Source organism: Delphinapterus leucas, chromosome 7, assembly GCF_059928025.1.
Source record: "Delphinapterus leucas isolate spDelLeu-1000000601 "Yukka" chromosome 7, BTC_Dleu_Yukka2, whole genome shotgun sequence".
In the NCBI taxonomy this organism is placed as follows: Eukaryota; Metazoa; Chordata; class Mammalia; order Artiodactyla; family Monodontidae; genus Delphinapterus; species Delphinapterus leucas.
In genome coordinates, this window is record NC_143135.1 from 37080892 (window position 1) to 37097131 (window position 16240).

General features: G+C 41.9%; 1 protein-coding gene across 5 annotated transcripts in view; it reads right to left on the reverse strand.

Annotated features, from left to right (window-relative positions):
- ZDHHC13 (zDHHC palmitoyltransferase 13) overlaps positions 1-11827 on the reverse strand; it is a 48509-nt gene extending 36682 nt beyond the window's left edge. The window contains exons 1-2 of one of the 5 annotated variants that reach the window (XM_089915054.1): positions 11698-11788; positions 10311-10488 (exon numbers count right to left, since the gene is read on the reverse strand). In XM_089915054.1, the coding sequence (XP_089771180.1) occupies positions 10311-10355 (45 nt within the window). In that variant the 5' untranslated portion in view covers positions 10356-10488; positions 11698-11788. Of the gene's footprint in view, positions 1-10310; positions 11608-11697 lie in introns of those variants that run through there. The other 4 variants (XM_089915055.1, XM_089915052.1, XM_089915056.1 and 1 more) reach the window with 4 other exon arrangements.
- Between the last annotated feature and the right edge of the window lie 4413 nt (positions 11828-16240).

A 16240-nucleotide genomic window follows, 5' to 3' on the forward strand; every position in this document is an offset into this window, starting at 1 on the left:
GAAAAAGAAAAGTAACCCAAATTGGAAAAGAAGTAAAACTGTCACTGTTTGCAGATGACATGATACTATACGTAGAGAATCCTAAAGATGCTACCAGAAAACTACTAGAGCTATCTAATGAACCTGGTAAAGTAGCAGGATACAAAAGTAATGCACAGAAATCTTTTGCATTCCTATACACTAAGGACAAAAAATCTGAAAGAGAAATTAAAGAAACACTCCCATTTACCACTGCAACAAAAAGAATAAATTAGCTAGGAATAAACCTACCTAGGGAGACAAAAGACCTGTATGCAGGAAACTATAAGACACTGATGAAAGAAATTAAAGATGACACCAACAGATGGAGAGATATACCATGTTCTTGGATTGGAAGAATCAATATTGTGAAAATGACTATACTCCCCAAAGCAATCTACAGATTCAATGCAATCCCTACCAAACTACCAATGGCATTTTTCACAGAACTAGAACAAAAAATTTCACAATTTGTATGGAATCACAAAGGACCCTGAATAGCCAAAGCAATCTTGAGAAAGAAAAATGGAGCTGGAGGAATCAGGCTCCCTGACTTCAGACTATACTACAAAGCTACAGTAATCAAGACAGTATGGTACTGGCACAAAAACAGAAAGATAGATCAATGGAACAGGATAGAAAGCCCAGAGATAAACCCACACACATATGGTCACCTTATCTTCGATAAAGGAGGCAAGAATATACAATAGAGAAAAGACAGCCTCTTCAATAGGTGGTGCTGGGAAAACTGGACAGCTACATGTAAAAGAATGAAATTAGAACACTCCCTAACACCATACACAAAAATAAACCCAAAATGGATTAAAGAACTAAATGTAAGGCCAGACACTATCAAACTCTTAGAGGAAAACATAGGCACAACACTCCATGACATAAATCACAGCAAGATCCTTTTTGACCCACCTCCTAGAGAAATGCAAATAAAAACAAAAATTTTAAAATGGAACCTAATGAAACAAGCTTTTGCATAGCAAAGGAAACCATAAACAAGACCAAAAGACAACCCTCAGAATGGGAGAAAATATCTGCAAACAAAGGAACTGACAAAGGATTAATCTCCAAAATATACAAGCAGCTCATGCAGCTCAATATCAAAAAAACAAAAAACCGAATCCAAAAATGGGCAGATCTAAATAGACATTTCTCCAAAGAAGACATACAGATTGCCAACAAACACATGAAAGGATGCTCAACATCACAAATCATTAGAGAAATGCAAATCAAAACCACTATGAGGTATCACCTCACACTGGTCAGAATGGCCATCATCAAAAAATCTACACACAATAAATGCTGAAGAGGGTGTGGAGCAAAGGGAACCCTCTTGCACTGTTGGTGGAAATGTAAATTGTCCTCCCTATGGAGAACAATATGGAGTTTCCTTAAAAAACTAAAAGTAGAACTACCATACGACCCAGCAATCCCACTACTGGGCATATACTCTGAGAAAACCATAATTCAAAAAGAGTCACATACCACAATGTTCACTGCAGCTCTCTTTACAATAGCCAGGACATGGAAGCAGCCTATGTGTCCATCGACAGATGAATGCATAAAGAAGATGTGGCACATATATACAATGGAATATTACTCAGCCATAAAAAGAAATGAAATTGAGTTACTTGTAGTGAGGCAGATGGACCTAGCATGTCATACAGAGTGAAGTAAGTCAGAAAGAGAAAAATAAATACTGTATGCTAACGTATATATATGGAATCTAAAAAAAAAAAAAAAAGGTTCTTAAGAACCTAGGGGCAGGATAGGAATAAAGATGCAGACCTAGAGAATGGACTTGAGGACACGGGGAGAGGGAAGGGAAGCTAGGACGAAGTGAAAGAGTAGCACTGACATATATACCCTGCCAAATGTAAAATAGATAGCTAGTGGGAAGCAGCTGCATCACACAGGGAGATCAGCTCGGTGCTTTGTGACCACCTAGAGGGGTGGGATAGGGAGGGTGGGAGGGAGATGCAAGAGCAAAGGGATATGGGGATAAATGTATAAATATAGCTGATTCACTTTGTTATACAGCAGAAACTAACACAACATTGTAAAGCAATTATACTCCAATAAAGATGTTTTAAAAAAATCAATAACCAAACGATATGTGGAATATTCTCAAATATTTGGAAACAAAACAACACTTTTCTAAATAGAGTGAATTTTTAGCTTTAAATGCTTATAACAGGAAAAAAGAAGAAACTAAAATAAATGATCTAAGCTTTCATCTTAAGGATCTAGAGAAAAAAAAATTAAATCCCAAGTAGACAGAATGAAGGAAACAATAAAGATAGGGAAATCCATGAAATACAAAAAAGAAAAAAATGCAGAAAATCACTGAAACCAAAAGCTGGTTCTTTGGAAAGAATAAATCAATAAAATTGATAAAGCTCTAGTCAGACCGATCAAGAAAAAAGATGTCAATGACAAATAGCAAGTTTTAAAAAGGGGACATCATTATAAGATTCTGTAAATATTAAAAGGGTAATAAGGGGCTTCTGTGAACATCTTTATGCCACTAAATTCAACAACCCAGGTGAAATGCATAAAATATCTCGAAAGACACAAGTTATCAAAATGGACTTGAAAAGAAATGAGGAGCACTCTATCTATTAAAGAAATTGGGTTCATAATTTTAAAACTTCCCATTAAACAAAACAAAACAACTCCAGGCCCACATGACTTTTAACTGGCATAGTCTATGAAAACACTCAAGGAAGAAATGATACCAACTCCTTCAGAATACAGAGGGACTGCTTCCCAGCTCATTTTAGGAGGCAGCATTATCCTGATACTAAAACCAACAGACATAAGCAGTAAAGAAAACTATAGACTCAATATCCTTCATGAACACAGATGAAAAGATCCTAAATGAAATATTAACAAAACTGTATTCAGTAATATATAAAAAGGATAATATACATTACAACCAAGCTTAAACATTTCAAAAGAAATCAGTGCAATTCACCATATTAACAAAATAAATATACTCATTTCAGTAGAATAAGCATTTGACAGAATTCAACACCCATGCATGATAAAAACACTTAGCACACTAGGGAAAGAAGGGAACTTCCTCAACCTAATCAGGAGCATTTTTAAAAAATCTACAGCTACCATACAGTCAATGGTAAAAGACTGAATGCTTGAACTCTAAAGACTGAAACAAAGCAAGGATGCCCACTATCACCACTTCTAATCAACAATGTACTGAAGACCTAGACACAATAATAGAGTAAGGGAAAGAAAAGTGCATACAGATTAGGAAAGAAGCAAATCCACCTTTATTTGCAGACAGCATGATCCTGTACACAGAAAATCCTCAGGAATCTTTTTTAAAATTTACAGTAGCATCAAAAATATAAAACACTTAAGATTTTATACTGTATCCAGCATTTTTAGTTGCATTTAAGGTGGAGGTTCACATCAAATATCTAGCAAATCATTCCTAGAGATCAAAACTGGTTTACTATTTTATAATCCCATCTTGTTCTTTACCATAAAGTTGTTACCTGGCTTTTATCCGCCTTATTCACCACAACTGTCTCTCTGACCAACTTTTCATTGTTTAAAAAAAATTCTCAAAGGATGAATACACATTAAAAATAGAAAATTGAAGATACTTGGAATGATGTGTCTACATCAATTCTCCAGGAATTCCAAAAAAGATTTAACAAATAGTAGTTTTACTGAAGTAAGTCCATAACCCCTCAACAGGTTACTCTGAAGGAGCAAATCCTTTTGTTCTAAGTTACCTTACAGTTAAATTGACTTTTTGGTATATAGTTCTGTAAATTGTAACCACTACCGCAATCAGGATCCAGAACAGTTCCAACACCTCAAAAAACTCCCTCAGGATATTCCTTTTTAGCCACACCCTCTCCCTACCTCCACTCCTGGCAACCACAGACATGTCCTTCATCACTAGTTTTACCTTTCCCAGAATGTCATACAATGGAATTAGACAGAACACAATCTAAGACTGGCTTCTTTCACTCAGCATAATGCTGTATGTTATTAATAGTTCCTTCCTTGCTATAAAGTATTCCATTATATGAATGTATCACCGTTTATCCATTCAAACCACTCACGCGGGTTGTTTCCAGCTTTTGGCAATTATAAATGGAGCTGTATAAACATTCATTTTGTGTGAACATATGTTCTTGCTTCTCTAAGAGTGAGACTGCTTGGCCCTCTGGTAAGTAGATGTTAAGTTTATAAGAAATGGCCGAACTGTTTTCCAGAGTAGCTGTACCACTCTGCATTGCCATTAGCAACGTATGAGAGCTCCAATTGCTCTGCATCCTCTCTGGCGCTTGATACTGTCAGTATAATAGACGTGTAGTAGTGTCTCAATTTGCATATCCCTAATGGCTAATCGGGCTGAGTGTCATTTCATGTGCTATCTGCTATCTGTATATCTTCTTTGGTGAATTGTCTAAGTCTTTTTACCCATTTTTAATTGGGCTATTTATTTTCTTACTGCTAAGTTTTGAGAGTTCCTTGTATCACACATGCTAGACATAAGTCCTTTGTCAGATATGTGATTTGTAAATATGTTCTCCCAGTCTGTAGCTTACCTTTCCATTTCTTACATCTCTTTCATAGAACAAAAATTTTTAATTTTGATAAAGTATAATGTATCAATTTTTTTCTTTTATGGATCATGCTTCAGGTGTCACCTCTAAGAACTGTCTTGGGACTACAACTCCTCTGTTCAGAGAGGAAGTCCTCCTGCCTCAGAGTTTCAGTGCCTGTGCTGCCAGGAGTCTGCTTTCCTGCTCCTTGAACCTGAACTAGAGGGCTTCTCCAGAAGTGCTCTCTCTCTGCAGGGATGCTCACTTCCAGGGTTCAAGTCCAGGGAGAAGGCGGTGGAAGAGAGGAGGGGACCCAGATGGGAAAAAGGTAAATTAGTTCCTGGTTCAGTGGTTTTTTGAATTCTGTTTTTTTCCCCCACCCTACCCACTAAAATTTTCTTTTGGGAATCCTTAAATAGCTTTCTATCTAGTGCATTCAGTGGGACAGACAGGGTAGAGTGTGCTTTACTCCATCTTACCCAGAGCTAGAACCACAAATGCTTTTTTGAATACATAAGTTCCGATTTATCTGGTAAATTCAACCTCACTGCATGACACTCTTATTTTACACACACAAACACACACACACACACACACACAGCTAAATAATAAACATATAGGTAGTTAGATTAAAACATAAATAAGAACATTACTTTTCACCATATCACAGTAACTATAATTACATCTAACTGGAAGAAGACAAGGGGTCAAGGAAAGAGCTGAATATACTACACTCAGAATTTCTCCAGCGTCAATAAACAGCAGATGTAGCTAAAATTGACAGAGAAATCAGTCTGCTTTTCATATAAAACTTAGACTTTTTAAATTACAAAATTTTTAAACTTTCAGTTTAAAACACCAGCAATACCAAAGTGAATAAAGAGTTGATAATCTGGACTCTTTCCCTTCCAATCTTGTACCAACAGAGATACTATTAGTAACAGTTTGGTGTATCCTTCCTCACTACGTGTATATACTTTAACATATATAACATTATACAGGATACATAGGTTTTTATCATTTTCTTCTTATATTTAACAAAATTTATCCCCAAACATGGGATCCAATTATATAATTATTCATCAACTTGCCTGTCTCACCTAACAATATATCATGCACAGTGCTGTATGTAGGTCAGTAACAAGTAACAGTTGAATACTATTCCACTGTATAGATCTAGCATAATTTATTCAATCATTTCCCTATTGTTAGACATGCAGGTTGATTTCAGCATTCACTCTCTAAACAACCCTATAATTAACATCCTGTACATTCTATAACACTGATTCCCCAACACAGGACTGCTGGGTCAAAAAATATGTGTATTTTAAACATAAACAGATACTGACCTTCCCTAATTCACACTCCCAACAGGCAAGTATGTAAGTGTTCTTTTTCCCTACAAACCTCCTAACTGAATATTATCAATCTTTTTACAATCTTGCCAATCTGATGGCTAAAAAAATGGCATCTTGTTTTACATTTGCATGCCCCTAGTTGCTAATGAATCTGAGTTTGATTGTTTGTTCTTTATTGGCTCTCATACTTTCTCTTTTGTGGGTTGCCTTTTCATAGTCTACTGTTTTTCTAGTGGATTGTCTATCAGTTTCCATTTATATATTAGGAAGATCAAGACTTTGTTTATATACAGACTTTTCATCACAAATAAATGTCACATATTATACAGATACAAATTTATTGCTTCTCATTATGCCTTAAGGCATTAAGGACATCAGCTTCACTTTTCATGCAGAAAGTTGAGGTGGATTACACATTTCAATGTAAAGAGCATTTATTTATTAAAAGCATTTATTTATTCAGCAATTAATTACTGTGTATTTATGACGTGCAAAGCATTATGCTAGGAAAACAGAAGATGTGGGTATGTATCCTCCAAGAGTTTAAGTCTAATTGGGCAGCTAAGTCAGAGACAAAGAGCGTAAAGTGATAATGGAAGCAATATGTAATTAAATGGCAAAAATGGGTGACAAAGACGAGAGAACAAGGGGTACTTTCTGTTCACGCCATCATTTTTTGTCCAAATCCAGATCAGAGTAAAACCTAAAAATGATTATATAAACTCAAAGCCTGTTTTCAAAGTCAATGGTCTCCAGAGTGAGGCAAGTGCACTCAAGGCCAAACACTCAGTGACCCATTAGGTAACGGAAGAAAATGTTAAAGCTGTTATAATGACTTTTCCTTTTTTAAAAAAAAAAAGAGGACGGGAATGCACAAAAATTTATACATTTGGCTTCTTTAAGATTTATGAATTCTGGGGGCTTCCCTGGTGGCGCAGTGGTTAAGAATCCGCCTGCCAACGCAGGGGACACCGGTTAGAGTCCTGCTCCGGGAAGATCCCACATGCCATGGAGCAACTAAGCCCTTGCACCACAACTACTGGGCCTGCGCTCTAGAGCCCGCGAGCCACAACTACCGAACCCACGTGCCACAACTACTGAAGCCCACGCGCCTAGAGCCCGAGCTCCGCAACAACAGAATCCACCGCAATGAGAAGCCCACGCATCACAACAAAGAGTACCCCCTGCTCGCCACAACTAGAGAAAAGACCACGCAGCAACAAAGACCCAACACAGCCAAAAATAAATAAATAAATGAATTTATTTTTTAAAAAAAAGATTTATGAATTCTTAGCCCTGGCAGCCTCACTTAATCTGTATATCAAGTAGGTCACTCCTCATGGTCTGTTTACAAGGTAACTTGGGGACAGAGTAAAAGTCCACACCCAGAGGGGTTACAGTGGGACCTTCAACATTTTGCAGTATACATCAGGCTAAGTAATTTTCAAGGTATAGTATCTCATTTTAACTACTTACTAATTTTAAAGTTACCCCTCCCAAAATAAGCAAGTGGCTTAAACTGATTACTACTACAAAGAAGCCACGAACTGAAATAATAACGATAGTAAAAGTACAAGCAAACAAGAAAATGGCAGAGCTGACACTTCTCATAGCAGGTGCTCTTTACTGGCCACATAAAGTAGAAACAAAGACAATCTAAGCTGATCTAACAAAAAGCCAGCCTCCCTCCAAAAAAAATTACAAATTATCAAGAAGGCTGATTTGAAGCAGACTTACATTTACTATCTTTAATTCAAAACCTTACCATGAGTATATACTGAGCTATTCACTCATGAATACAATTTAGAAACACATTGTCAAATCCTACAATAACATGCTCCATGACAATATGAATTTAGAGACTGGCTCCTTTCCCCAGCCCCCAGGTACATCAAACAGAGGGAAGCTGAACTTTTTAAGTCCCAGCCAACCACATGACACGGAATCATCCCCATTAACACATAAGTTAGAGTGATCAATGGCCAACCATGGACAACAAACTGCAGTCAGTGGTACCTGGATGATGTGGACTGCACAGCTGGCGGCCTGAGCTCCAGCCAGCTTGCAGGGCACGTGCCACTCATCATTCCCTTAATCTCACAATACATGACGTTTTACAAAAATGAACATTTCAAATCCTACTTGCCACACTGCGGTTTTACTCTAGGGGTGCAAGCTCAAAACTGCTTTACTGATAGGAGTGCATCATCAAAAAAGCTTAGCGGCCACAGCTCTAAGCTATGTCCTTTGCTCTAGATATCACTCCCTCCCAGGATTCTGCCATAAGAGCTACAGGTGAGAAAGGAGATGACCTGCTTTGGGGGAGGTTACCTTCAGAGAGTCGCATAAAAATGTTTAAGGAAAACAACCATACATTCCCATCACAAAGATTAAAGCAAAGTTTGTCATGATACTATATCCTTCTTAGAAATTACTCTCTGGTTATCAAGAAAATGTTTTTCTAAGTACTCTCTAGTTGTTTCATTTTACCATGGTGAAAGGTAAACTCCTTGAGAACAAGGCCCAAGTCTCAGATTTCAGGCGGCTGTATGATGGTGGCTAATCATCTATCCGATTTTTGGCTTCAGTTGCTACATTTGTAAAATGAAAGGAGCAGGTGAATATAGCTATACAGTTCTTTCCAAATCCATGTTGTATGGTTCTAAGAGGAGCTGTTACAGTAGTCATTATTGACATGTGTACTGGTAAAGGCATCACCGCATAAACAAACACCCTTTGTGGCAGTGGAAGCGTAACTGATGTATAGCTGCCTACAACGTTAAGGTAACAGAATAGACCAAGCAAATTCTTAAGACACCAGCAAACTCATAAGAGTTTTATTAGTGATTGCTTCACTAATAAAATACCACAGAAGTGATGCTCTGCCAGTTTGCAGGTTCAGGCCTCAGAAACTGGCAGCTTCCTCTTTCTGTCTCTTGAAATGCTCACTCTTGGAACCCAGCTACCATGCTGTCCAGAGGCCCAGGCCACATGTAGGTGCCTCTGCTCAAAGTCAGCATCAACCACCAGACATGTGAGTGAGGGAACCATCAGATGTTACCAGCCCCAGCTAGCAAGTCATCCCAGGTGACAAGTCTTTCCAGCAGAGGCTCCGGACATGGTGGAGCAGAAACAAACCATCCCTGTTTTGCCCTGGCCAAAGTCCCGACGCACAGTCCATGTGCATGACAATGGCTGGTTTACACCACTATGATTTGGGATGGTTTGTTACACAGCAATAGATGACTGGAACATACTTAAGATATAAGAGATATTTCTCACGTGGAGATATCTTAAATCCAATTATATTTTCTAAATAGTAAATAAGTACTGTTAAAGTTAATTAATTTAAGAGAAAACCAAGATCTAGAAAACCATATTTAAACACTGATGAGGGTCAAAATCCTGACAGATTATCAAATAAAACAAAGAGAGAAACAGAGATCTGACAGATAGCCATGAAAATTTCTCATGGCATTAACAGAAGCATTCTGTATTAACAGAGCTAAGTATCCAAGCTCATTCACTGGACAATTATTTACAGAGTATGTTAATGGTATTAAATGCCGAGAAGAAATATAAAGGAAGGAAGGAGGTTAAGGAATGTTGCTGGTAGTGGCAGTGATGGGGAAGGCCTACCACATTGAGGTGACGATTGTGTCAAGACCTTACAAAGGTGGGGGGGGGGTAAGCCATGTGGTTATATGAAGAAAGAGTTCTCCAGATAGAGCGAATACTAAGTGCAAAGGCCTTGGGGCCAGCATAGCTGTGGTTGATTGAGCAAGCAAGAAAGTAGTAAAAAATGAGGTCAGAGAGGAAACTGGGGGCCAGACAGTTCTGGCAAAAATCTATCAGCTGGAATCAGGGGAACCAAATTCAACCAGAGCAGGAATGTTTTTATCTGTTTTGTTCACTGATTTATCTCCAGCACCTATAACAGTGCTTAACGCCTGGTAGAACGAATGAAGTCTTGGCTCTCTCAGCAGCTATTTGACTTTTATCAACTGACTCCAATTTTTTTTTTTTTTATGGCCACATCACACAACTTGCAGGATCTTAGTTCCCCGACCAGGGATTGAACCCGGGCCACAGCAGTGAAAGCACTGAGTCCTAACCACTGGACCACCAGGGATCTCCATGACTCCAGTTTTTTGAACCTCAATTCTTATCTCTAAAACTGGAATAATAACCCCTCCCCACCTCACAGGGTCACAGTGAGGAATAACAATAGGGAAGTATTTTGCAAACTGTAGAGCATCTTATATAGGTAAAATCTTTTGCTATTATTGAAAAAGTTAATACCAATAATTATTAACAACAACAATGATCTCTCTACCTTGGCCCATTTAATTTCAACCCCTGAATCATTCTCTCCCTCCATCTGGCAGGGAATTCGGGCAGGGCAATCTTCCCTGCAGAACAAGGTAACGAACTTCAAGCACTTGAAGGCTTTTGTAAATGAGTGGCAGTAATTAAGGTATGATCATTACTGCTACCAACGTTTCCCTGAAACTCTGAGGGGAAAAAAACAAACAACAAATGAGACATAGTTTCCATGTGAAGATTCTACACCCTTTTGTAATATATGGTCTGCTTGCAAACCTTTTTTATTCTATCAAAATGGAAGAACACCCGACAGCTTCCCCACCTGTCTTGTTCCTCACTTAAACCTACATCAGATTGCTGAAAGCAGGAAGGGAAAGGGGGACTGTGAGGGAACACTCAATAGGCAAAAGACTTTTTTTTAGAGGCCAACTAACCCAATCATCTCAAACTGCTTGAATCCCACTAGGGACAGAAAATCTACTACCTAATTCACTCCAGCTGCTGGAGAGAGCTTCGGTTTTCTCATCTGTAAATGGGGATGATATCACCTTCTTAAGGATGCTTCAATTCTGGAATTAAATAATGCATATAAAAGCACTTGGCATATGCTAAGAACTCACTAAACATTGGCTGAATCTGAATATTTTTCATGTATTCAACAAAAATTAAGTAAACAGCTATAATATGCCAGTCGGGACCATAAGCAAAAAGGACAGAAATCTAGTTTTCTTGGAGCTAACATATATCTCCTGTAACTTTCCCCACTGGCCCCTTCTGTTTTCTGAAACTACATCTGGCTTCTAGTACGACCTCCTCCACAGAACAGAGTCCTTTGGGATTTTGCAGATAGCTATAACGTACCTCCCTTTCCTGCCACCTACCACCCCCCCGCCTTTCTCCAGCCTAAACAAACAGCCTCAAATCTTTCAAAGAGTAAGCAAGGATGTGGGAACGAGAGCTAAAACAGGGCTGGGTGGAGCGAAGGCGGGTTCCCAGACGCCCCGGCCGAAAAAGAAATGATTAGAACCTCATAGACTCCAGGCCAATGTCAAAACGGGCTGGTCCAACTCAGGTGTGTCACCTGACACCTCTCCCAGGAACGCCACCCTCCCCTCCCAGGGCCCGCATGGGTCCCTGCCGGGCACGGGGCGCCCCGGACCGCAGGTGGATGGAGGGCCGGTATGGCACTCATCCCTGTCCTTGCCTTTTCTTCCCGGTCGCCTCGGAGAGAATTCCCTGCATCATTCTCGGTGTTTCCAGGCTTCTTCCTCCCCGGCCCCGGCCCCTCTGCCCCCGGAGGCCCCTCTGCGAGCTACCTAACACCCATGCCCTCCCTCTCTCCACAGCCGCGGCCGCCCTCCGAGCCCCCGGGACAGCCTGCGCCCAACCGCACTCACCTGCGAGCCCAGTCCCGGCCCCTCCATCTCCGCAGTGGCGGCGGCGACTCGGCAAAGTGGCGGCAGCTGCCCGCTGGCCAGCCTGTCTGAAGCCGCCTCCACTCTCACTTCCTGCTCGTGGCCCCGCCTCCACCGCGGCTGCCGCTCGAGCCCTGAGCCGTCAATCGGCATCGAGAGAGCCAATCCCTACCTTCTCCTCGGCTGGGGGCGGGACTTTCGCGCCCCCAGGGAAGCTAGCTGGGAGTAGTCAGTTGGAGGTTCAGTCCCCGAGCCACCCACGCCGGGCGATAACAGTCGCTGGCCGAGACTGTGCACTGCTCGCCCAGGTAGGTGTCCACCGGTCCGCATGCTTCATCCTGCCCCTCGTACAGGTCCAGGATCGGGCTGTTATTCCAACATCAACCACCATCTACCGAGTGCAAATCCGGACTTGGCTGCGTAATAGCTAGATGACCTTGTGAAAGTCTCTTACTTTACCTCCATTTTCCTCATCTGTGAAATGGAGAAAATAAGGGTACCTACTTCACAGAATTGTCAGAAGGATTAAATGAGAAAAAGCATGTAAAGCCCCTTAGCCAATGTTTGACGTAAGAAGGAATCAATAAATGTTAACTATTAAAACATTTGCCACTGTCTGTTCCTGTGATCTTGGGCAAGTCCCTTTCACCATCTGGGGTTCTGTTTCCTCACACAAACCAGAAAATATATGAGTTCCACCGCTCAGACTAGAGGAGGATTGGGCAAGAGCCCCCCATCTGCACTCTCCATGCCGTTTTTTGGGCTGCCCTGAAAAAGGTGGCATCTAAGCTCTGTTCAGCTTGAAGGACAGCTATGAAGCTAGCAGAAAGCTTGGTTCCTGCCCTTGGGGAGTCCAGTGGGCCAATGGGGCTCTCCCACCTCAGCCCCCAGAAAATACTGGAGCTTTTTCTAGCCCACCATTTAATACAGTCTTTGCAATTATTCCTTAATGTATCTGTTGCCAAAGCAAACCTTTGGAAGTTAAATTGGAAAAGAATCGAAAACATTATGACTCCCTTATTCTATTAAAATAGTTCTAAATCATAAAATAAATGTCTAGAAATTGAACAAAGTGCTGGTTTTTCCTATGACAAATACTTCAGTACAATATAATTGTAAATTTTTATTGTTATTATTATAGTACCCCTGCCTATTGGGCACACCCAGCCCTGAGTTGCCCCAAAAGCCCTACGCCTTGAAGGGTGGGACCTTATTGTATCCACCTGTGAACTTCCAGTGCCTGGCACAGCACTGGGACATAAAAAAAATGCTACAGTTTTACTGAGTGGATGCACAGATGGATAGGTGTGTCATCAACTTCTATGATGGAAGGAAGGACAAACTGAGTGACAAATAGAAGTGCAAGCAACTTCCCTCAAGAGCCAGTAGAGCAAGCAATGAACTTGGACAGACAGGATGAGACATTGGGCAAGGCTTCACAGAGGAGAGCCTTTAGGTATGGTCATTTTGCTTAGCTAACAAGAGCTCTGTTTATTGATCACTTACTATGTATAGGCACCTGTGACAATGTTTTTGAATATATTATGTCTAATCCGTGAGATGGGTGTCATTTTCCCCATCTCCCAGAAGGAAAAACTGTGGTTCAGATGGATTTCATAAACCCCAAGTCACTCAGCTGGTAAGTGGTTGAGAAAGGATTCAAACCCAGGCCTCTTACTGCAAAGTGCTTTGGCTGAAGTGGTTTGGTTGTTTCACTTTTAAGGACTGAATTAGAAGATGTTTTTGCTGGGGCGTCCCTGGTGGTGCAGTGGTTGAGAGTCCGCCTGCCGATGCAGGGGACGTGGGTTCGTGCCCTGGTCCGGGAGGATCCCACATGCCACGGAGCGGCTGGGCCCGTGAGCCATGGCCACCGAGCCCGCGCGTCCGGAGCCTGTGCTCCGCAACGGGAGAGGCCACAACAGTGAGAGGCCCGCGTACTGAAAAAAAAAAAAAAAAAAGAAGATGTTTTTGCTTGAGGGAGGCTTGAAATCTGCTATTTCAATGTTTCCTCACTGATGTCCTAACATATAAGAAGATTCTGGAACAAATAAATCCTAATGCTCTACTCTTTAGCAAGGCTCCTGCTTCCCTCTGCTTGTTTGTTTTATGCTTCCAGTGAGCCACTTCAGATCGGGATGAGTATATCCATAATTTATGGCTATAGGAAAGCAAACCCAGTGAGGCCTCAAAGTGCCATCATTACCTCTCATCTTTGAAAATGCCTCTGGCTTGGCATGTAGACATAACACTGGAGAACAGCCAGATGGGTGAGGGCACGTTCCTGGAGCAGACTGCCTGGGCCTGAATCCCAGTACAAGCACTGAGTTGTCATATGCTCTTGGGCAAGTTGCTCAATCTCTTTGTGTGGGAAAATAGGGACCTCCGTGGTAGCACAGTGGTTAAAGAACCCTCCTGCCAATGCAGCGGACAGGGGTTCGATCCCTGCTCTGGGCAGATCCCACATGCCGTGGAGCAACTAAGGCCATGCGCCGCAACTACTGAGCCTGCGCTCTAGGGTCCGCGAGCCACCACTACTGAGCTCACGTGCCACAACTACTGAAGCGCGTGCTCCTAGAGCCTGTGCTCCACAGCAAGAGAAACCACCGCAGTGAGAAGCCCATGCACCGAAACGAAGAGTAGCCCCTGCTCGCCGCAACTAGAGAAAGCCTGCACGCAGCAACGAAGACCCAACGCAGCCAAAAATAAATTAAATAAGAAATTTTTTTTAAAAAATGGGACAATAAATAATGCTTACTTCACAGGGCTGTTGGGAGAACTAAGTGAGCTGTTGTGTGTAAAGTACTGAGAAGCGTGTGTGGTACCTGACAGGCAGTATCCGTGGGTTAGCTGTTATCATCATCGTCACCATCCCCATCAGTAGTGGGTGCTGGAGAGAGCACCAAATGGACCATCTGGATGGTGTCACGTAAAGGGCTTAGGAGAGAGATTCAGCAGACCTGGCTTCCAGTCCAAACTTTACTGTGTGTATTAGTTGGCTTAGGGCTGCCATAACAAAGTACCACAGGCTGGCTGGCTTAAACAACAGAAATTTATTTTCTCACAATTCTAAAGGCCAGCGTCCAAGATCAAGGTGTCAGCAGGGTTGTTTCTTCTGATGCCTCTCTCCTTGGCTTGCCGTCTTCTCCCTGTGTCTTCACATCATCTTCCCTCTGTGCATGTTATCTGTGACCTAATCTCCTCTTCTTATAACGACACTAGTCATATGGATTAGGGCCCCAAAATCACCTCATTTTAACTTTCTTCTTTAAAGACCCTACTTCCAAATTCAGTCATGTTCTGAGGTATTAGGTGTTAAGACTTCAATATATGAATTGGGGGTGAAGGGGCAAAATTCGGCCCTTAACACTGTGTGACCCTGGGCAAATCCCTTTCCCCCTCTGTGACAGTTTCCTCATTTGTAAAATGGGCCTGAGAGCAGCAGCGGGAACACTAACCCTAACCTTGATGGTCCCTCTCAGTTTTGATCATGTGATGTCCCCAGCTGAGACTAATCTCCACCTCTCCAATCCCCACAGCACATTTTCTTAATCTCTTTTAGATGACACTATTTCCCTCATTCTGCAAGTATATATTGAGTTCCTACCACAGACCAAGCACCATTCAGCACTGGGGATTCAATATGGAACAAGACAAAAACCCTATCCCCTGGCTTCCTGCGGCTTCCTGTCTAGCAGCAAGAGACAGACTTTAATCAAACAGGCTCACAAGGGCTTCCCTGGTGGCGCAGTGGTTGAGAGTCCGCCTGCCGATGCAGGGGGTGTGGGTTCGTGCCCCGGTCCGCGAAGATCCCACATGCTGCGGAGCGGCTGGGCCCGTGAGCCATGGCCGCTGAGACTGCACATCCGGAGCCTGTACTCCGCGACGGGAGAGGCCACAACAGTGAGTGGCTCACGTACCGCAAAAAAAAAAAAAAAAACAGGCTCACAAACACTGACCTCTTAGAGTCAGCCTTGCAGTTCTTGGTAGATCCTCTTTCCTCTACTTGGCCACGGACTTCTGGTGCACATCCATCTTTACGTTCCTCACCTTGCTTTGCACAAGGTCTGGCACGTGGTAAAGCCTAAAAAAGAAATGCTGTCCAAACAAACGAACCAGTGAATGAATACAGCTCAAGTGATGGTTTGCAAAAGGAAATCAAAGGCGGTTCAACTCCATAAATCACTCTAAGAAGTGCTGACTGCACAATGCTTAACAATTCTTAGCTTTGAAAAAAATTTCCACATTAAGGTTTGCTAATCCTCACTGTCGCACTATGGGCAGCAAGTGACTTCATTCTGACTCAACTTTTGATTCTGGCCTCATTTCTTCCACGGCCCTGGAAAGGACAGGGGTAATTTTTTTGAAGCAGGGGCTCATTGTAATCACTTCAATGTTGGCGCTAAAGTGACCCTTTGGAATGTCGACAACAACAACAAAACAACCAGAAAAGCCCACACATTTGTGAGCATAGAGATTCCCACAGATGCCATTTAGGAAACCCCAATGCTCTCTGGTACCAAACCAG